This window comes from Vulpes vulpes, chromosome 2 (genome assembly GCF_048418805.1).
Source record: "Vulpes vulpes isolate BD-2025 chromosome 2, VulVul3, whole genome shotgun sequence".
NCBI lineage: Eukaryota > Metazoa > Chordata > Mammalia > Carnivora > Canidae > Vulpes > Vulpes vulpes.
The window spans coordinates 26,154,715-26,176,560 of NC_132781.1; the positions used below are offsets into that span (position 1 = coordinate 26,154,715).

Sequence of the window (21,846 nt, forward strand, 5' to 3'; positions counted from 1 at the left end):
TAGATCTGTCTCATCTGACTTGGGGGACCTTCTATTATGTATTTATGGTTAAGGGATAAAAGCAAGATGCAGAGAAGTGAACATAATATGATTCAGCTTTTTAAATGATCCCAAGTAAAAAAAAGTGTCTGTGCACACACACATGCACACACACACACGCGTGTGAATTATTAGGAGAAAGATGGAAGGAAGTTACGAAGAAGCAAGCAAGTAAACCAAGCTGTGAACATGGGGGGAAAGGGAGAAAAATACTTAAAAATATTTAAAAACTATGTGTGTAATATGACCCTATCCCTCCGAAATCATAAACACATTAACAGATGAAGGAAAAGATGGTCACCAAAATATTAATGATGATTATCTTGAGGGATGGGATTATAGGTGACTTTTAGTTTATTCCTTATTTTTTGTTTTAAATGTTATATAATGAATATAATATAAATAATCAGTGGAAAATAGAGCTATGGTTTTCATAGTCCGTGTGTGTTGGGGGGGGCAGTATTGGCAGGTAGAAGTCCCTAGGGAACCTGATTTAATGAGCACACAAGATCAATATTTAATTAACATATCAATTGCTGGCATGTCAACTGATGTTTTCCAAAATCCTAGAGGTATAGGCTCTCTTAAGTAGCCAAACTGTCATCTGAAACATTGTTTACAATTCTCCCATTTAACTAACGCTTAAGAATGGAATGATTACAAATACCAAAGGGGCTGGAGATGATTAAAAGAGGTTTTATTTAAGTGCCACCAAATAACTGGATCTCCTGTACGCATCACAGCTTAGAATTCCCTCACCAAGTTTATGGCCTGGCAACTTCCAAACCCCTTTAACATTGCCTTCCAAAAAAAAAAAAAAAAAAAAAAAAAAATCTTTTTTTAACTATTTCTTCTTCCAGACCGCTCTGTAGTGGATCATTACAGTCTTTATTTTATTTTATTTTTATTTTATTTTATTTTTTTACAGTCTTTATTTTAAATCTTCAATCTTGGGTTTGCTCTTTTTATTGCTTCGTTCTCATGCTGCTTGGCTTCATCAGTTGGGCATGTACCTTGCTTTGATGGGCACTGCTTTCTGGCTTCTCTTCCCTCTCTCCGTGGGTATGCCAGGTTCAGGGGAGGGCTGCTGGCACCCAGGCCTTGTCTACACGGTGCTTGAACATGCCAGACCCTCAAAAACTGTTAGGGTCAGCTGTTTAAACAGCAAGTTGGGCTTCACCTCCTCTTTCTTTTGCAACATTTCCTGAGCACTGCTGGTGTCCAATGTCACCTCAAGGATTCAAAGGTGAATAACGCATGATCCCAGAGAAATCACACCTGTCTATATAGTTAGTGCTCCACCGCGCAGTGCTGGGGAAACACTTGGTGGGAGGGATGCCATGGACTGCGAAGAGGACGGAGGCAGGGAACAGCTGCTAGCACTTGGCACAGAAAACAGACATGCAAAGGTCTAATGGTTTTCCAAGTGTAGTCCCAGACTAGCAGCATCGGCATCACCTGGGAACTTGTTGAAAATTCTAATTCTCGGGGCCCCACTCCTGACCTACTAAAACAGAAACTTTGGGGATGGGGAGCAGCAATCTGTTTTATCAAGTCCTCCAGGTGCTTCCGATGCACCCTAGAATTTGGGAACCATGGCTCTAGGAGAGGTCTTAAGACCCTTAGGATGAGGGCAGCCCCGGTGGCGGTGGCGGCGCAGCGGTTTAGCGCCGTCTGCAGCCTGGGGTGTGATCCAGGAGACCCTGGATCGAGTCCCACGTCGGGCTTCCTGCATGGAGCCTGCTTCTCCCTCTGCCTGTGTCTCTGTCTCTCTCTCTCTGAATAAATAAAAAATAAAATCTTTAAAAAAAAAGTAGTTGTGGATACCTTAGAAAAAAAAAAGACCCTTAGGATGAAAAGAGGCGAGACGAAACAAGGCTTTGTGCAAGGCCTCGCGTGCAATCGGGGGGGCGGGAGTTAGACTTTGCCCAGCTAGTGAGGCCTCCAGGGCTTTAAGCAGGGGCCTGTCGCGCTTACACAACCTCTCCCATCTCGGCGTTCCTGGGAGCTCTAGTATCCTCTGCGCGCCCGGGGCGGAGAGCTAATCAGCACGGAGCTGAGTTGCCGCACGCCCACCCCCACCCTCACCCCGCGACCCCAGGCGGCGAGGGAGGTCGGGCGGCCGGTTTTCCGTCCACGAGCAGGTGAGCGCGTGCAGGAGCCGCCGCGGGCGAAGACCGGGAAGGCACCGCCGGGGAGGCGGCCCGCGGCCCCAGGCCCCGCCCCCGGCCCCCGGGCCCGCCCCCGGCCCGCCCCGCCCCGGCGCGCGCCCGGCCCGCCTCCTTGGGAGGGGGCAGCCGGCTCGGTCCGCGCCCAGGCGCGCGCCCGCGGCCGGGTTGCAGGGCTGGGCGCGCGCCCCGCGTCCCGGGCAGGAAGATGGTGGCGAGCGCGCGGGTGCAGAAGCTGGTGCGGCGCTACAAGCTGGCGATCGCCACGGCGCTGGCCATCCTGCTGCTGCAGGGCCTGGTGGTGTGGAGCTTCAGCGGCCTGGAGGAGGACGAGCCGGGCGAGGTGCTCCGACGGCGGGCGGGCGGGCGGGCGGGCAGGCCGGCGCGGGGGCGCGCGGGGTCCTGGTGGGGCTGCGGGCGGCCCCGGCCGGGAAGTGGGGCACCGGCCGCGTGCGTGCCGGCGCGGGCGGCCGCCGGGAGCGGGCATCGGCCCCCTGGCGCCCCTTTCCCAGGAGGGCCCCGGGGACTGCGCGCGGGGGCGGTGCGTGACCCGGAGGCCCGGGCCGCGGCGGACGGGGGCCCGCGCGGGAGGAGCGGGGCTTGGTGGGGTGGTCTCCGGCCCGGGGAGCTCTGAAGGTCAGGCGCCGGGAGCAGGACCGGGGGGCGGGGCCGGGCCCGAGCCTGCTCGGAGGTGGGGAGCCCCAGGCCAAACTTTCTGAAGTTGGGAGGGGGCGGGGGTGTGCGCGTGGTGGGCGGAGGAGCGGGGCCGGGGGACCCCGGGCGTCCGCGCCCAGCCGCGCCTGAGCGGCAGCCACTGCTGGAGAAGTGGAGCCCGGGGCTGGAAGTCGGTACGGCCACTGAGCGAACAGGGAGTGACCCCAAGGGAGAGAACTGGAGTGTCCCCCGGGCATGGCTTTCTTAGCCTGGGGTCTGAAGAAAGGTGGGGGTCTTCAGGAGGAGATGACTGGGGGAAGTGAGCTGGTGAGTAGCCCCAGGACATTAGGGAAGGGACGGTGGGTGGGCTCTAGCTCTTAGGGAATGGGGATAGCATCAGCTGGGTTAGCAGAGCCTCAGGCCCCAGAGAAGGGACAATCCTGTCCAGCTCAGTACCCAGGTCCCTGCTCTGAGAGTGTCACTCACTCTTGGCTGGTTTCAGCTGGAGGCCCAGACACGTCCCCTACCAGGGTGGTCCAGAAGGGTCCAGTGGGGTATGTGCCATCCTGGAAGGTCCAGGAGTTAGGCCAAACGCTGGCCCTAAGCTGTGGGCCAGAGGGCAGGACTTCTGTGCCCGTACCCCCACCCCCTTGTTTCTGGTGCCTCTAGGGCGGAGAGTCATGTTCTGCTTGCCATGTCCTCTTAGGCCTCTCCACCTGGCAGTGTGAAGGCCAGGGAGCCTCCATGTCCACTTACCCTTCCTACAGCTGGGCAGTCTGGAAGGCCTGTTGCAGAGACTGGGAGAAGGACTGCCCTTGTGGTTTGGGAGAGAACCAAGAGGCTGGGATGGTGCAGGAGCTGTAACAGAGTCATGTGAGACCATAACTCCAAAAGGAGCTGAGTGGGGTCAGGAAAAGGCTGATTCTGTGACACCCGAGCAGAGTGAGCTTGTTCTGTGTGGACCAGTAAGGAGGAGGAGGACGGGAAGTGTTTTGGGGGTCAGTGTAAGAAGACTGTCTGAGCAGCTGAGACATTCTCCGAAGGCAGTTAGTGCTCGGACCCCAGAGTATGTGAGCAGAGGCCGGTGACCACTCTGGCGAGGGCCATGGCACAACATCTGAGGCTTCGCAGAAACCAATGGCCCTGAGTCTGTGAGTCTCTGAATGGGCCAAGAGATTGTCCAGGCCTGGAATCCCTGCTGCTCTGCCCACAGCCTGGGGTGGAGAACTGGGGCAGTAGAGTAGTTGGGATCCCACCTCCCCACCTCCTCATCCAGGTTCCTGGCAGAAGCTGCTAGGGCTGGACTGGACTGGAACGGAAAAGATCCTCCGTGACCTAAAGGTTGTGCAGTCCAGGCAGCCATCAGTGCTTGGACCCATTCAGCAGCCACATCGTCCAAGCTGGGGGTAGCCAGGCATTGTGGAAGGGTGCCTAGGAAAGTGGGCACCAGCATGCGACCGACCGCCCCGCCTCCCCATCCCAGGTCTTCTTCCCACACTGCTGCTAAGTGGCAGTAAGACCACAGGCATGTCTCCTAACCCGTGTCCTCGGCAGTGTCCCTCCTCAAGAGGGGATACTGGTAGCACCTCTCTCACTGGGTGATCATGAAGATCAAGAGAAAATGATGCTCGTGAAGTATTTACAGGAGTTCCTGGTGCTCACTGAGCCACCAGTAAATATTATCTTGGCTGTGCACACTGGGAATAGGGACTCATCCATCCAGTTGGTCAGTCAGTCAACAAATGTTTGTTAACTCACACTTCCTAGCAGGCACTGGGCTAAGACTGGGGATACAGAAATAAACAACGTAGACAAGGAGGCCCAGGCGCTGGAGAGATGGTACACAGGGAGAGCCTGAAAGTGGAAAGGAAACTCAGTATCAAGGGGGTTGGTGGAGCTGGGTGATGGGGGGAGGCTTTGCTGGGAAGCAGCACATGTGCTGGAGAAGCCAGTCATCCTGGGGACAAGGGGGACAGAGTCTGGGTAGAGGCCCTGCAGAGAATGGGCGTGGCTGGCTGGTGTCTTCGAGGAAGGGGAAGGAGGGTGTGGGGGGAAGGAGGGTGTGGCATGTTCTCAGGAAGAAGGTTCAAGAGCTAGTCTGGGGCACATCCTAGAGACCCCGAGGGAGGGGTTGTAAGTGAAGCAGGAGGGTGGTGGGGCCAGATGTGCATTTCATTTGCACATTCTACCCATCTGTGCAGGGGCTAGAGTGGAGACTAGGGCTGACCATTAACATCCAAAGAGCCACTTTAGGGTTTTAAAAGCTTTCACAAACATGGTCTCACCACTTACTTTAAACACAGGCTGAGAAGTCTGAAGGTGGTGGGGTGTGGGGTAAGTGATTCTGTGTTCTCTGTCTCTGGGGCTCAGAGAAGGGTACCAAGGAGGACTGCAGAGCTGCAAAGTGGGCAGGACTTTGAATGCCTCCTCAGAGGGCAGAGGAATCCTCGAAGGCCTGAAGGCACCCAGGCCAGAGGTCAGAGGGCCAGTAATCAAAGGGCACCCTGACCTCAGGGCTACTGGAGAAAGTCCCTTTGGGAGCACAAGTATGGGGCCCTGCTGATGCCCATATGATCATTGGTGGGAGGAGGGGGAGGTGGGGGCTGGCCATCCAACAGGGACCACTGCCCCATTGTCACTGCTACCTTCAGGTCCCCCAGCTTTCTTTGGGATTGACCTTCTCAGGATCAGCCGGTGCCCTGCTGCAGTGCAGGACACCAAGCGGTCCATCTCCTCCCACATCCTGTCCCCCACCGCAGCCAGCCTGGCCATGTGCCCCATGCCCTGCCCTCTTGACCAGCTTCCTGTCTTGCTGGTACCAGCTTCCACCCAAGAGCCCACAGCTTCTCTGCCATCTCTAGCCACCTAAGCTCGGGAATGTCTTTCCATGCCCACCATGTAGCCAGGTCAGATGTCACCTGGTTGACGTACACTCAGCCCCATGGAGCTGCAGTAACCCTTCCTGGCTGCCCTCCCCAACGTGCGTGGGGAGATCTTCCTCCTCCCACCCTGCCTTCCCTCTTGTAGTGTCTCCTCAGATGGGGGTGGACGCCCCTAGCTCTCATCGGGCTCCTCTCGAGAGATCAGAGGGCTGGCTGGGTGCCATACACAGAGAGCATAGGTGCTTGGGTGGAGTAGGGGGTCTGGCCCTAAGGTAGCTGTCAGCCTGACACTCGAGGTGCCTCCTGTGCTCTGACGGGAGCAGGGGGAGGAACAGGGACAACTCAACCCAATCGAGTCCAAAATGTCTGAGGGCCTTGGCGCCTCTCCTGACCTCCCATTTGACTATGTCCTAATCCTTTTCCAGTGATGGTAATAGTAATAGTAATAATAAATAATAATAATAATAATAATAATAATAAGGGTGTCAGCATCTATGGAATGCTGAGCCTGTACCAAGAGCTTTACTCTCATTCATTCATTCAGCCAATATTTATGGAGTGTCTCCCATTCCCAGACACTCTTCTGGGCTCTTGGAATGCATTAGTGAACAAAACAACACAAGCCCGGTCCTCATGGACATTACGTTCTTGTGAGTGGAGAGACACAGAATAACACAGAAGCAATAAATACCTTCTAGCATGAGAGAAGGAAGTAAGTGCTATGGGAAAAATGAAGCAGAGGATGAAGGAGAGCTGGAGTTTGCACCCAGTGGATCAGGGTGGGCCTTGGTGGGAAGATGCCATCTGAGCAGAGAATTTGAAGGGGGCAAGGCCTGGGTGGTGGGGACCTCTAGGGGAGGGCATTCCAGGCACAGGGGACAGTGCCTGGCAGGTAGTGTGGAGGGACACTGAGAGGCCACTGTGGCTGGAGGAGAGTGAGTGTGAGGAGAGGTTAGTAGGAGATGAGATCAGAAAGGGAGGGGTGGCCAGACACAGCTCCCGGAGCCTCTGTAGGCTCTTGGAGGACCTTTGGGGTTTGCCCTTGGAGGGAAGGCCATGGGTGGTTTGGTGCAGAGGGGCAGTGAGGTGGGGCTTGTTTTAACAGGAACACGGGCTGCTGTGATGGGAATAGACCATCTGGAAGCCAGAGGAGGAGCAGGGGAACCAGGGACGCTGGGCAGGGGTGGCGGTGATGGAGGTCGGGAGAGGTGGTGAGACTCTGGATGTATCATGAAGGTGGCCCCACCAGGGCTTACTGGTGAGGGATCGATGTGAGGTCTGAGGGAAACTAGAGTCAAGATGACTCCCCCCAATGACCTGAAAGAGAGGGTCGCCATTAACAGGTCGGGGAGGAAGTGGAGGAGCTCACTTTTGGACTGGTGGGTTCGAAAGGTCTATCAAGTTCCCAAGGGAGATATTGAAGGGGCAGGCAGGCATTTAAACACCTGAAGGTTCAAGGGAGAAGTCCAGGCCAGAGGGAGAAACCCGAGAGTGGCTGGACTCAGGTCCCCCCGGGAAGCGAGGGTCAGGAAGGGCCCCAGAGTGGCCTTGGGGAGACCAAGGAGAGTGGGCCAAGGCAGCCGGGGAAGCAGCAGAAGCCCCAGGAGGGCAGCTGGGGGTCTAGTGAGGAGGCTGCTATGGACCGGCAGGTCATACTGTCTGTCGAGAGGCCAGGCCAGAGAAGGCGAGGCCTATGGTGCATGGGTGGGGAGGCCCACGGAGGGGTCCCTGGGGATGGTGAGGGCGCAGCAGATGGCCGTCACAGCTCCTTCCAGCACACTAGCTCACTCTCTGTCTCGTTCACGCTCCCACCTCCTTCCCTACCTGCTCAGAGAAGGTCGGCAGCCTGGGGGAGTCATCTCAGCCAGCAGACAGGAGCCACATGTCCTCTGGGTGCCAGCTACTCCGCTGGACAGGGGGAGATGGGGCTGGGGTGACGGTCCCTCACCTGGGAGCCCAGCCTGCCAGAGGAATGTTCCCCTCCCGGGCAAACGGGATGGTTCACATTGGGGACTTGGAGCTGGATCTTGGAGGATGGGTGGGATTTGGTCCAAAAAGGAGGGGTGCCGAGAAGGGGGACAGGGAGAGGGGGAGTCAGGTGTGCTGGGCCATCTAGGGGAGTACCTGGTTGGAGGAGAGACATAGGAGCCAGGAGGCGGGTGTGGCAGCCGGGATTTCCCTTCTAGGAAGAAGCACCTCGAGGAGCAGTTAGGTAGCAGCCTCCAGCCGCGGGTGCCCTGCGGCCCTGCCTCAGCCGTCTGGCCAGTGCCTGCGTGCGGCAGTGGTTCCCGGCCGTCTGCACCGTTCCCACCAGCTGGCCAAGGCTGTCCCGGGCTGCGCTGTTGTCTGAAGCTCTCCCTTCTGTCCCTTCTAACACCAGGGGCAGGCTGGCTTGGCAGTCTCAGGCTCGGCCTGCTGACTCCTGCCCGCCCCCACCCCCCCCCATCGTCCGTAGGTGTGAACCCGGTGAGAGTCACGCACTCCAACTCCACCTTGGTCTCTGGCTCCCAGAGAAGCCAACCAACATCAGGGTGTCAGGCTTCCCCGTGCTCCCCAGCAGGCGAGGCCCCTTGGCTCTCATGGCCTCCGCACCGGCACGTGGAAACGCTGTAGTTGGTAGAATGCTTTCCTCCTGTCTCCTCCTGTTTCCTCCCTGTCCCCACCCGGGGCCTGGCCGGGACTCCTGCGTCCTCTGCAGGGTCTCCATGCCTTTCTTTTGTGACATATGCAGACCTTCACTTTCATATTTGCTGAAAAAAAGAGCAGTGTCTGATTCAAAAGTACAAGGTGGACACAGTGCCCTGTGGCCTGAGCATGTGGGGATGTGGGGCAGTGGGGCCACGGGGCAGATGGCACCTCCTCCCTGGTGAGTCAGGGAGGCCTCCCAGGGGAAGCATTCCTTGTGCAGAGTCCTCCAATGAATGGCACCCCTCGGGGCAGAGGGTGAGGCTGGGTCTTGTAGGCCTGAGGCCAGCAGGGGAACTACAGGGCAGGAGGACAGTGACCGTCCCTGTGACCTGGGTCTGCCTGTCTTCTACAGAAAGGAAGGCAGAGGAAGCCACGGCCCCTGGACCCCGGCGAGGGCTCCAAGGACACGGACAGCTCAGCCGGGCGGCGCGGCAGCGCAGGCAGAAGGCATGGGCGCTGGCGGGGCCGTGCTGAGAGCCCGGGCATGCCCGTGGCCAAGGTGGTCCGGGCTGTCACCAGCCGGCACAGGGCCAGCCGCCGGGTCCCACCGGCCCCGCCCCCGGAGGCCCCTGGCCGCCAGAACCTGAGTGGGGCGGCAGCCGGGGAGGCGCTGGTCGGGGCGGCTGGCTTTCCACCACATGGAGACACGGGGAGTGTGGAGGGCGCCCCTCAGCCCACGGACAATGGCTTCACCCCCAAGTGTGAGATCGTGGGCAAGGACGCGCTGTCCGCACTGGCCCGGGCCAGCTCCAAGCAGTGCCAGCAGGAGATCGCCAACGTGGTGTGCCTGCACCAGGCCGGGAACCTCATGCCCAAGGCTGTGCCCAGGCACTGCCAGCTGGCTGGTAAGAATAAGAGACAGGCATTGGGCAGAGGGGTGGTAACCCTCGGGGGGTGGCACAGCAGGGATCCTCACTCTCGTTTCTCAGAGGAGGGAAGCTCAGAGGGGCCCACCGCCCTAGCTGAGCTGGCGATAAAGTGCATTAAGCGACAGGGGCAGAGCTAGGACCAGGGAGTGTCAGGCTCCAAGTCCAGGGTCCTCCCTTGGAAGGCAGGCAGTCCCTCTTCCCGCCTCCCTGCCACCCTGTGGCCTGGGGAGGGGCCTCACTGATGCCCTGTTCTCTCCTCTCAGGGAAGATGAACCCCGGCATCCAGTGGGACGAGGTCCGGGCCCAGCAGCCCGTGGACGGCCCCCCAGTACGAATCGCCTACATGCTGGTGGTTCATGGCCGTGCCATCCGCCAGCTAAAGCGTCTCCTCAAGGCTGTCTACCATGAGCAGCATTTCTTTTATATCCATGTAGACAAGGTACTGTTGGGGGGACAACACAGGAATCTGAGCGAGTAGCATCGAGACCCAGAAGGTCACAGATAGCCAGGCTCTCTGATCTGCTCAGATGACCCACAGATAGGAGAGGAGACCTAGAATGTGGAGAACAGCCAGCACAGGTGACATAGCCCCTTAGGAGCTGGAGCCCTGCCCTGCAGTCTCTCCATTACATGTCACTTGTCCTGGAGATGGGGTGGGGAGGTTGTCATGCTAGTGGGGGGGCCCCCTGCGGCTGCTGAGTACCCCCACCTACCCCCGCAGCGCTCCAACTACCTGCACCGCGAGGTGGTGGAGCTGGCCCGGCAATATGATAATGTGCGGGTGACACCCTGGCGCATGGTCACCATCTGGGGCGGGGCCAGCCTGCTGCGGATGTATCTGCGGAGCATGCAGGACCTGCTGGAGGTGCCTGGCTGGGCCTGGGACTTCTTCATCAATCTTAGTGCCACCGACTACCCAACCAGGTAGGGGGCAGTGCTCTGAATCCTCCAGAGCAGAAGGTGGCCTGTGGGGGTCCTGGGCATGGGAGGGGCCTGATTGACTCCTTCCCTTCCCCCAGGCCTCATTCTGCTCCCCGGACCACAGCCTCGTTTTAAGGGGAGGGGCTGGTGAAGGTGATGTCAGGATTGAGAGTGACAAGAGACTAGGAAGTAAGCAGAGGCCTGGACAGACATGGGGCACATGGTCAAAGGGCAAGGGGCGGAGGAGGGCTGTAGGTGCCCACCACCGCAGAGCATCATCTGGGGGCAGGGCATGTGGTCAGGACAGCTGTCCGTGAGGCAGGGAGGGGCAGAGGGCGAAGACAGGGGTGCCAGTGGGGAGTGTGCCCTGGGCCTGAGCCAGTCCCCTTAGATACACTGCCCATGCCCCATCCTCTCCCCAGGACCAACGAGGAGCTGGTGGCTTTCCTGTCTAAGAACCGAGACAAGAACTTCCTCAAGTCACATGGCCGGGACAACTCCAGGTGAGGGGTCAGGGAGGCCCCCCCCCCTTGCCCTGCTTGCAGCCCGGTTGTAGAGCCTACAAACCAAGCCCACCCAGATTGAGGCCTGCTGGTCCCTAGGCACACAAGAGAGCCTGCCCTCCCCCAACCCCCCCCCCATGACCCTCATCATGGCCTGTCTGCCACCTGCAGGTTCATCAAGAAACAGGGTCTGGACCGGCTCTTCCATGAGTGTGACTCACACATGTGGCGCCTGGGTGAGCGGCAGATCCCAGCAGGCATCGTGGTGGACGGCGGCTCCGACTGGTTCGTGCTGACACGCAGCTTTGTGGAGTATGTGGTATACACAGACGACCCGCTCGTGGCTCAGCTGCGCCAGTTCTACACATACACGCTGCTCCCCGCTGAGGTGGGTAACCCACGTCCCCAGCCGGGCCAGGGAGGCCGTGGGACGGGGTGCCCGTGGCTCACCCTCAACCCCGCCCGCAGTCCTTCTTCCACACGGTGCTGGAGAACAGCCCGGCCTGCGAGAGCCTGGTGGACAACAACCTGCGCGTCACCAACTGGAACCGCAGGCTAGGCTGCAAGTGCCAGTACAAGCACATTGTGGACTGGTGTGGCTGTTCGCCCAACGACTTCAAGCCGCAGGACTTCCTCCGGTTGCAGGTGCTTTCCTAGGACCCCCTGTCCCAGCCCCCGGCCCCCTCCTGGCCCCAGCCTCTGTCTGTGAGCAAGGAATCAGGGTGAGCACCTCGGGGAACCTGGGGGGCTGGGGCTCCAATGGCAGGAGGAAAGGTCCCAGGACCCTGATTGCTAGGTGCCAGGAGGGCCCCCCCCCCAACCCTAGCTACACCTCCTGGGACCTCCAGACCCCTTCATCCCCATTGCCTCTCTTGCTCCAGCAAGTCTCCAGACCCACCTTCTTCGCCCGGAAGTTTGAGTCGACTGTGAACCAGGAGGTACTGGAAATCCTGGACTTCCACCTGTATGGCAGCTACCCGCCGGGCACGCCAGCCCTCAAGGCCTACTGGGAGAACACCTATGATGCGGCCGATGGCCCTGGTGGGCTCAGTGACGTCATGCTCACCGCTTACACCGCCTTCGCCCGCCTCAGCCTGCGCCATGCTGCCACCGCTATACCCCCACTGGCCACCCCACTCTGCAGGTGAGACCTCCCTTCGACATACCGCAGGCCCTCAGCGTGTGGCACCCCATGGGGAGGCCAGTCAGAAAGAGCCAGGGAGCCCCAGGGAGCCCCCAGTCGGAAGCAGGGGAAAATGCAAATAGAACAAAGCGAGCGAGAGCAAGGCACATAGGTGCCGTGGGTGTGAGATCTGGGGCAAAAGAAGTGCCTAGGGATGGGGGACTCCCCAGAGCCCCCTCCCTGGGACTCCAGGCCAACTCGAGTGTGCTGATGGCATCTCCCTTTCTCCCTGCTGGAACCTTCTTAGGTTTGAGCCCAGGGGCTTGCCGTCCAGCGTGCACCTGTATTTCTATGACGACCATTTCCAGGGCTACCTGGTGACGCAGGCGGTGCAGCCCTCAGCCCAGGGGCCGGCAGAGACGCTTGAGATGTGGCTGATGCCCCAGGGGTCGCTGAAGCTGTTGGGGCGCAGTGACCAGGCCAGCCGGCTCCAGAGTTTGGAGGTGGGACAGGCCCTCCCCTTGCTTTCTCTTGACCCCCAGCAAGACCCAGGGTAGTGGGGAGAGGGGGACAGACACCAAGGGAGGGATAAGGACTGGGTGCACGGGCTCTTCTTTCCCAGCAATGGAGCCAGTGTCTCCCTGGCAGGTGCACGCTGAGGAGGGCCTCCCACCCCGGGGTGCACAGAGGGCATGCAGTGAGCAGGGTAGAGACTGTAGTTGCCCTACAGTGCAAGCCCAGTCTTCTGAACCATGGTGGCTTTCTTCTAGAGGGACTTGGAGATTCCATTAGGCTTTGGAGTGTCCTTCCTCTGGCTCTTTCTCAGAGGCCGTGGCTTCATGTGGGGATGGTCTCTGGGCAAAGCCTCCAACCTCATCTCTGCCTTACTGCCCCTACCACTATGGAACAAACCAGAACAGGAGTCCAGAACAAATTTCAGAGCTGAGAAAGATACTAGAAAAATCCTAGTCCAAGCTCTTCCTTTTGCAAATGGGGAAACTGAGGCCTAGAAAGATACAGTGACTGGCCCAAGGTCATGCAGAGAGTTAGAGGCAGCAGCAGAGTAGAGAGGACTTGCCCTCCCCTCCACCCGGCTCCTGCCCAGCTGCCTCCCTCCCTACAGGTTGGCACTGAGTGGGACCCCAAAGAGCGTCTCTTCCGGAACTTTGGGGGTTTGCTGGGGCCACTGGATGAGCCTGTAGCCATGCAGCGCTGGGCCCGGGGCCCCAACCTCACAGCTACTGTGGTGTGGATCGACCCCACATACGTGGTAGCCACGTCTTATGACATTGCGGTAGACGCGGACACCGAGGTCACGCAGTACAAGCCCCCACTGAGCCGGCCCCTGCGGCCCGGGGCCTGGACTGTCCGACTGCTTCAATTCTGGGAACCCCTGGGTGAGACCCGCTTCCTCGTGCTGCCGTTGACCTTCAACCGCAAACTACCTCTCAGGAAAGGTAAGGATCTAGGCCCAGAAGCCAGACAGGATACAATTTGTGCTGGTGACCCCAAGAGGTAGACCATCAGAGCTGACCCTCGAGTAGGGGAAGAGGCAAGGTTGGGGCCTGGATGGTCTGTCCCTTAGGATCCCCACACCGAGCTAGGGTAGTGAGGCAAGCTTGGTGGCCAGGTGGACTTGGTTTTGGAATATTGCTTTGACACTTTAATTGTGCCTTTATCCTCAGCAGATTACTTGGCCTTCTGATCCGATTGGCCACCCAGTCCATCATGTGGCTGGGTGGGCGGGGTCCCATGGCCCTCCCCACAGGCATAGGCTTCAGGTTCCCTCAAGGAGGGCCTAATACAACTGCCTCCTGGGAGATATTAAGGATGAGTATATGGGTAAAAGTGGCTTGTATACAGTAGGTGCTCAATAGGGAGGTAGATGTTTTCTTGCTCTGGCTATGTCTTATCACAGAGAAGGTGGGTCAGAGCAAGGGTAACCTAGACAAAGATGGGGTACTGGGGTGCTGTGGCAGATCCAGAGCAGACGAGCCACACCCCTGTTCTCCCGGGACTCCCAGCCTGATGCAGGAGGTGGGGACAAATGGAGGCCAGCTTTCCAGCAGGCCGGTATTGGAGCTGAGCCCTGATGAGCTGGAATTTTATAGACAGAGAAGGCTATTCTAAGCTGAGGAGACAAACCCCACAGGCATCTGGTGCATGAGGGAAACGGGGCCGAGGGGGTAGGAGATAAGGGCGTGGGAAGGAAGGCCAGCAAAGCTAGGAGGGCCTGAGTGTGGGGCCCCTGATGGCTCTGGGAACCACTGGAAGTGGCTGAGAAGGGGCAAAGGGGACAGAGACCAGACCATTATGGGAAAGTTACCTTATCTTCCAAAGTGCCTTGAATCCACTCTTCCAAATCGTCAAGTTGGGAATTCAGAAATTATGGTCTTGATTTTATAAAACTAACAGTTTTACAGGTATAAAAAGTTCTGTGGATTAGCACAAGGTCACAAGTCACTCAGCGAGTTGTGACTCTGTGTTCGAGTTGGGACAGAAGCTGGGGTGCCCAGACCTGAATGCCAGGGTCTGGCCTTCTTGGAATCAGTTAGGCAGGGCTCACTTACTGCCTCTTCTGCACCCCCCAGATGATGCCAGCTGGCTGCACGCCGGGCCACCCCACAACGAGTACATGGAGCAGAGTTTCCAGGGCCTCAGTGGCATCCTGAACCTGCCTCAGCCAGAGCCCGCAGAGGAGGCCGCCCGCCGGCATGCAGAGCTCACAGGCCCGGCACTTGAGGCCTGGACAGATGGGGAGCTGAGTGGCTTCTGGTCTGTGGCTGGACTGTGTGCCATGGGCCCCTCCGCCTGCCCCTCCCTGGAGCTCTGCAGACTGACCAGCTGGAGCTCTGTGTTCCCCGACCCCAAATCAGAGCTGGGGCCTGTCAAAGCAGACGGGCGACTCAGGTAGCAGGGCCCCAGCCAACACCTCCGGATGACCCGGGGAATTGCACCTTACAGACAATGGAGGGGTGTTCCCCTCACAGCAGGCAAGAACCAGAGGCCCAGGCAGTACGTCCTTGCCAGCCATTAAGAACCCGAGCAGACGGCAGGGAAGATGGGCGTGGTACTTATTGCTGATGGTTCTGCTGGGGACCAGAGGGTTGGCAGGAATGTGGGGAGAAGGGCTCTAGCCTCCATGCCCCGCTCCTCCTCACTTTCCTTCTAGGTTTCTTGGTTTTTTGGTTTTTTTGTTTTTGTTTTTTGGTTGTTGTTTTTAATGGGTGATAGGGGGAGGAACTGGAAATGAAAACTGTGCAATAGGGCTCAGAGCAGCCCCAGGAAGTGGGCCATGGCTCTGGGGAGCAGGGGCCTGAGGAGCCCATCTGCTGTTGCTCTGGAGGAGGCTGAGCTGGCCTCAATCTCCAGGGCCTCGTTCCCCCCCACCCCCACCCCCCGCCTGGGCCTGTGGTGCTCATGGCTGAAGCTCTCCAGGGGTACAAGTGCCATGCCAGGCTCTGAGGCCCGGAGAACAGGTGATTTGGGGGAGCGCTGCAGAGCTGGACTCTAGCGAGACAGCCTCTCCTCTTATAGCCAGGGGACTGTAAAAGAAGGGGTGGGGCTGGCTCAAGGGCTTTCCGGCATGTCCTGCCCCTTGGTAGGCAAGGCAGGGCATCAGGGCCTGCTGAGACCAACACAGAGTCTCCCAGGTACCCAGAACTGCAAGCAGGGCCTGGGCTCCCGCCCTGGAGGGGCGAGCCCTCATGAGCAGTGTGGGAAGAGGACTCTGTCGGGGCTCTCAGAAGAACCTAGAGCAGCATTGTGCCTGAAGCTCAGTGTGAAGTCTGAAATATGCAACAGAAGAAATATATCTCTATCTCTCTAAGTCGAGCCTCTGTGTCTTTTCCTCCTGAGTGTTGGGAAGCTGTCACTGTCTGGCCTTCTCCTGAACGTCTTCACTGGTATGTGTTGGTAGCCATGAGAAGGTGGAGGTTTCACTCCCCTAGAGTGGGAACAGTTTAGAATCCAAGAACTAAGAGGGATGCAAGAACCCATCTAAAACAGCTCCCTCTTTTTTCTGAGGGCTAAACAGGCTCAGAGAGGCTTGGACACTTGCTCATTGCCACCCAGTAGACCAGTGCAAAAGCCAATTCAGTTGTCAAGGGCCTTAACCCAGCAGCTCCACAGGTCAGCTTGTTTGCCTTTGGCATCACCAGGGACCCATCCCATGAGCCCTCCTCACTCTCACTCTCCTGCCCAGCTCTGACTTATGGTGCATCCTCCAGGATGGAGGCAGCCCCAGCCATGGGCTGATCGTTACTTTTGGAGCTTTAGGGACAAGAGTGGTCCCTGGCCACCATCCTAAGCCCTGGGAGGGCCATGCTGGAAAGGTTTGTCTAGCCTCCCTCCTCTGCCAAGCCCTTTCTCCCTCCAGGTCTCCTGCCTTTGTCAGCAGGGGCTCTGCATCAGCCCTTCACACTTTACTGAATGTGGAAGCAAGGGTTTCTCGGATCTTTAAAATCCTCCCATCAGGAGTGCCAGTGGGTTAAGCAGCTGCTTAGGTCATGGCATCAGGTCATGATCTCAGGGTCCTGAGATTGAGCCCTGCATGGGGCTCCTGCTCAGCGGGGAGCCTGCTTCTCTCTCTCTCTCATGGGTCTCCTGCTCAGCGGGGAGCCTGCTTCTCTCTCTCTCTCTCTCTCTCTCTCTGAAATAAATAAAATCTTAAAAAAAAAAAATCCCTCAGCCGGTCATGCCTCTTGCTCAGCTCTGCTTGGGGGAACAAAGAGTTTCATTCCGGGGTAGACTGCCACATGTCTAGTTTTCCCAGTGGCCAGGAGGGGGCGCCCCTGACCGCCAGGAAGGGCGGTGGGGTTGTCTGCTCAGCCAGTGCCGACCCTGCACGCAGGATCTCGTTGAATCCTCACAACCCTGTGAGGCTAGCACTTTTATTATCTGCATCTGGCATATCAGGAAACTGAAATGATGAGCCCGAAGTCACAGCTCTCAGGCGGTGGCAGCAGGCTCCCGACGGAGGCAGCAGGCCTGTGTACCACTCACATCACCCCTTGCCCTCCTTAGGGCAGGTCGCCAGGAAAGAGCTGACAGCAAGACCTCCTAGGAAATAGTGCGTGGTTAGGCACTAGGATGACATTTTTCTGGCTGCTATTTTTGTGAACTTCTGAAACTCCCTTCTGAGTCTCTAGAATTTTTTTTTTTTTTTTGACATCAACTCTTAGGTCGATAAAAAGATATTAACCAGGTATGTTATGCCCAGGTAGTAATGGTCAGATCATTGGCTGGCTGAGGACTCCCCACCCAGTTGGCAGGGTTCACCTGGGCTGTTTGTTGGGTTAGCACAACAGTTTCCAGAGGCTTTTTGACCTTGATGGGGCATGCGTTGTTTCAGCCCCTGCCACGTTCACCCCATCACAGCAGGCCCTGGTTACGTATTACTCGACTGTCCTTTGCCGTGAATGTCCTGAGTTTGCACATTTAGCCCAGTGGTGGGGCATCCTGACTGAGGGTTCTGAGTTCATTGGTGTGGGGTGGGAACGCAGTGAATGTATGGTTTCAAAGCTCCCCCAGGAGATTTGCAGGGCAGCTTCACCTGCACTGCTGTAGCCTCCTGAGTTGGAACCCGGACCAGGCTCCAGGCTCTAGAACCCCTGGTCAGTTCAGAAGGCAGGTTTGGCTGTGGAGGCCCTCCTCTCTCAGCCTCTCCCTTGTGCAAGCCACTGAGGCAAGAGCAAGCGCAGCTTCTCTGTTGCTATTCCCACCCCCATCTTTCTAGAAGGTTAGCTCAGCCTGGAGGCTTGGACTCTTTGAGCTTTCTCTGAAATCCTCCCCTGGCTGGGCCACTGGGGTCAAGAACAGGGTTCAGGGCAGGTGGGATTTGGGATGGGAGTGGGGGTGGCTGGGGCAGGCTGGACCCCCTGGGCTGCAGAATTCCTTTGGAGGAAGGAGGAGGGCCTGGGCAGAGACGCTTTTGTTATTTTGTGTCCCCCCTTCCCCCACTGCCCCTGTGCCTGGATTCCAGGGCAACCTTGGACCCCTCAGTTCCCTTAGAGAGGGGAGCCAAGAGCAGAAGAGAGCCAATTGGCATCCTGAGCCCAGTTATCTGGGCCACTGGGAAGTGTCGAGGCAGAGTCGCTGGGAGGTTATCTGGAACTGAGAAGTACAGAGGTCGGTGTGAGTTGGAGCTCCCCTGGCTGGTATACCAGAAGCTAAGTCTATTCCTGCCAGCCTCTAATGAAAGTTGTAGAGGGATCTTCATGGCTGCCAGGCCCGCAGAGGGGAATGCCCTCTGTGGGACATGAGATCATGGCACCGCATTGGCAGGATGAGCAGAGGCAGAGGCTGACAACCTGGAGACCTGCTCAAAGATGCTCTGGCTCTGAATGCAGTTGCTCCTCTGGGCCAGAGTTCCTGGTTGGGGGGTGGCCCTGCTGGCTGTCGTCAAGGTGGCTCGAGGCTGATGCCCCTTCTTGCCACCCCTCTGCCACTGCTGTTCTGCGTGCACAGATCACCATGCACAATAGCCTCCTAGCCATAGTTGTGGCCACCGAGGAGTACCTACTGCTGTCCTGAGTCCTAGGGTTGGATCAGAAGTACCCTTGACCTCTCACCATGGACCGGAAGCCCAGCCTCTTCATCTATAGGGTCACCTAGAGCAAGCTACTTGGGAAGAATGCTGTTTGGCTGGGCCCTTACCTGCCGAGTTCTGGGACACCATGGTCCATGATAGTGGAGAAGGGGTTGGGAACCAGAGTCTGAGTTCAGGCCCTAGAGTCCTCCTTGGCCCCCTCAGACCCACTTCTAAGGCTGGCTGTCTAGCCCTGCCAGCAGTTCCTTCCCCACCCCCCAAGTTTGTCCCTCTCTAAACTTTTTTTTTTTCCTCTCTAAACTTCTTACACGTATCACTTCCCCAGCTAAAGAGACAGGATAAAGCTACACTGCTCTCCTAAATAAGCCTGCTGCAGGGGTTTGGTGCAGCAGCAGAAAGGGAGCTGCCTGCACCTCAGTTTCCCCTGCATGGCAAGCTGATGCTAGACCAGCCAGGTCAATCCTACCTAATTTCTGGAGTGGGATTCTGATGTAAGGAGGTGAGATGGGCCCATGCATGCCACATGCAGACTGGACCCTTGACTGTGCCTCTGGGGGGAGGACGGTTTTGTCCTGGTGTTCATTGTGGCCATCCTGCTGCTGCTGCTGCTGCACCTTCATGAGCCCCAGTGCTGCTAGGGTCTCTGCTCCTGCCCCTTGCTCCAGAGCTCCAGCCAGTACGTAAGTACCCCTACCCATCTACCCTTCCCTTCGTGCCCTCCTACCCCAATCCCTGCTCTCTGGCCAGGGAAGAGCAACTGTTCAGTATGGAAGAGGTCTTTCAAATCTACTCTATGGACTCTGTACCTTCTGGCCTGGGTTCCCCTGGGGCCAAGGCAGCAGTGTGGAAAGGGTTATTAAGGTCCTTGCCAGGGCAGCCCGGGTGGTTCTGCGGCTTGGCATGCCTTTGGCTCAGGGTGTGAAGGACTCCCTGCATGGAGCCTGCTTCCTCTCTGCCTGTGTCTCTGCCTCTCTCTCTCTCTCTGTGGGTCTCTCATGAATAAGTAAGTAAAATCTAAAAAAATTGCAGATACAAAAAATAAGGTCTTAGCATCCTGGCTGGTTATTGTTATTGTTATTGTTAAACGGGACCCGGTGCTGGGAGCTGCTGGTGAGGACAAAGGTCTTAAGACATTCCAGCTCTCCAAGCAACTGGAAACTCACCCTCTCCTGAGCAACCAGGGGAAAGTCTAGAGCACTGACTTCATGAGAGAGGGAGGTGGTGGCTACAATACTGTCAGGCCTTTCCCCAGGGATGGGGCACCACATGGGAGTCTGGATATGGAAAGCAGAAGGAATTGTCTGACCTGCAACCTCCACATGCTCTGATGTATCCCGCACCCCCACCCCCACAAGCGCAATTCTAGGGACCAGAGAGGTTGGAGAGGTGGGCACAGGAGGAGGAGGCTTTCTCTGACTCTACCTGAAGGGCATCAGAAGTGGCTGCCAGACCACTGGAGAATGAGCTGGTGGCCAGAGAGGAGTGGTATCTCTACACTGAGCGCATCTCAGAAATGCTGAGTGAGCGCTGTTCCTTGGTTTCACTGGAGAGAACTAAAGGGGGTGGGGAGAGTGACATAGGGACAGAAGGGCTGGGCTCTGTTCTCTTACTTACTGACCCTGAATCTGGTGCTTCACTGAGTCTTCCCTCATGCTCCCCAGGGCTTCCCCCTTCCTTGCTTCTACACCATGGGACGCCCCAGCAAGGTCCAGGCAGTGGAAAGCTGCTGAGCTTCCTGAGGGATGCTGGTGAGGGAGGATTCTTGGGGCTGCCACCCAGGAGTCAGCAGAGAGGTGTGTACTAGGGGCCTGAAGCCAGGCCAGGGGCTTAGGGTGGCTAAGGGAAGGATGGGATGATGCCTAGATTTCTGGGAGAGGAGGGCATGTGGTACCCTAATCTGAGGCTCACCCTGGGGAAGGTCCAGACGGAAGCTGCATGCCTACCTGGTTCCCTCAGCTTTTCTTGATTATAGGGCTATTCCCAGAGGAGCAAGGTATTCTGTGTGGTACTGCCACTGTAGCAGCTGGCTCACCTGCCCAGCTACAAAAGTATTTGAAAAAAGGACCAGCAGAAGCTGATTCACCAGCCAATTGCACAGCGCTTTGGGATCTGGGCCTGCAGAGGTGAATATTCAACATTCCTAGCCACAGGTGCCTTGAAGAGAGCTTTTTTTTTCATAATACTCTTACACATAATGCCCAGTTAGAGCCCTTCAACTAGGAGGAAAGGGCCACTGATGGAGAGCTCCAGGGTTTGAAAAGAGGCCCCATTTCACCTCTTTGGGAGGAGGGAAGGACAGCAGACCCCAGCCCAGGGGCGGGGGCTGCCCTGGGATTCAGAGCAGGCTCCTGTGGAAGGGTTTCCATGGTGGCAACAGCAACAGGGCTTGACTTGTTTCCAGGAAAGAACATCAGTGGGGGAGAGGAGACAGAGAAGCCAAAGCCTGAAGAAAGTATGTGCATGTATGGGCAGGTGGAGAGAGGCTGGTGGGTCAGGAAATGGTTAATGCTCATAAAGCATTATGGTTACTCCTCAGTTGCTACCAAGCCATGAGGAGGCCCTACCGTCACTGTCTGCACCACCACCCAACTGTGGCTCTGCTGGCCCACCCCATGAAGCAGCCACCTCCTCTCCTTGGGGCAACAACGCTTTGTAGGAGGGAAGAGCCTCTTGCATCTGCCCCTTCCTGCTTCTCCAGAAGACCGGCAGGGACAGTGCTGAGCTGACAAACATGCCCCCAGCAATCTTCCCAGCTGGGCCTTGGTACATGAGACCCGACAAAAAGGGAGCCAAAGTGAACCCCAAAAAACTCTGGGTCACCCCTGCAAAAATCTGCAGGTGGAGAATATGGGGTCATGCCCTGAGAGAACAAAGTGGCAAGTTCATGCAGACATCCTAAATTGTGGGGCTTGTGTCCCCAAACCCCGAAGCTCCTGCCTGCAGAGCTGAGGGTCCTTGGATGTGAGCCACGGGACTCTATACGCCCCACCACAGCTGCAGCCAAAACTGCCTACCTCCAAAGGCCAGGATGACCCTCTGCCCCAGGTGACACTTTCTTCTGGACCCTTCCACTTGAAGCTAAGCCTCGATGGTCTTGGGCTGTACTGACAATGAAGGTTGGCCGCCACCCACTCTAGGCCCAGACTGAGTATTCCTAAAGCTAGATCCTTGGCTGCTTTTTATGGTTTGAGAGAAACCAAGAACCAGAAAAGGATGTGAGGAGGGTGTGCCTCTCTCCAGGTGCATGGAAAGAAGCCCATTTGTCACTCATTCTGCCTCACCATTGAAAGGACCTCAGTCCATCTGGCCTCTCCACACTGGATCTAGAGAGTCAGGGAGCAGTCTGCCAAGTGGCCATTCTGGGGGCTGTAGCCCGGGCTTCCCCCAAAGATGGTTCCAGCAGAGGACATGACCATGTTGCTTCCCCTGAAGTTCCTCCTACCCACTCC

At 57.3% G+C, this 21,846-nt stretch overlaps 1 protein-coding gene across 1 annotated transcript; it reads left to right on the forward strand.

Annotated features, from left to right (window-relative positions):
- Positions 1–2,348: 2,348 nt before the first annotated feature.
- On the forward strand, positions 2,349–15,676 carry XYLT2 (xylosyltransferase 2). The gene is made up of 11 exons (XM_025995871.2): positions 2,349–2,550; positions 8,784–9,276; positions 9,564–9,739; positions 10,022–10,224; positions 10,644–10,724; positions 10,896–11,112; positions 11,193–11,369; positions 11,606–11,868; positions 12,155–12,350; positions 12,971–13,304; positions 14,439–15,676. The coding sequence occupies exons 1-11, from the start codon at positions 2,416–2,418 to the stop codon at positions 14,759–14,761; spliced, it is 2,598 nt and encodes an 865-aa protein (XP_025851656.1). The 5' UTR covers positions 2,349–2,415; the 3' UTR covers positions 14,762–15,676.
- Positions 15,677–21,846: the final 6,170 nt, after the last annotated feature.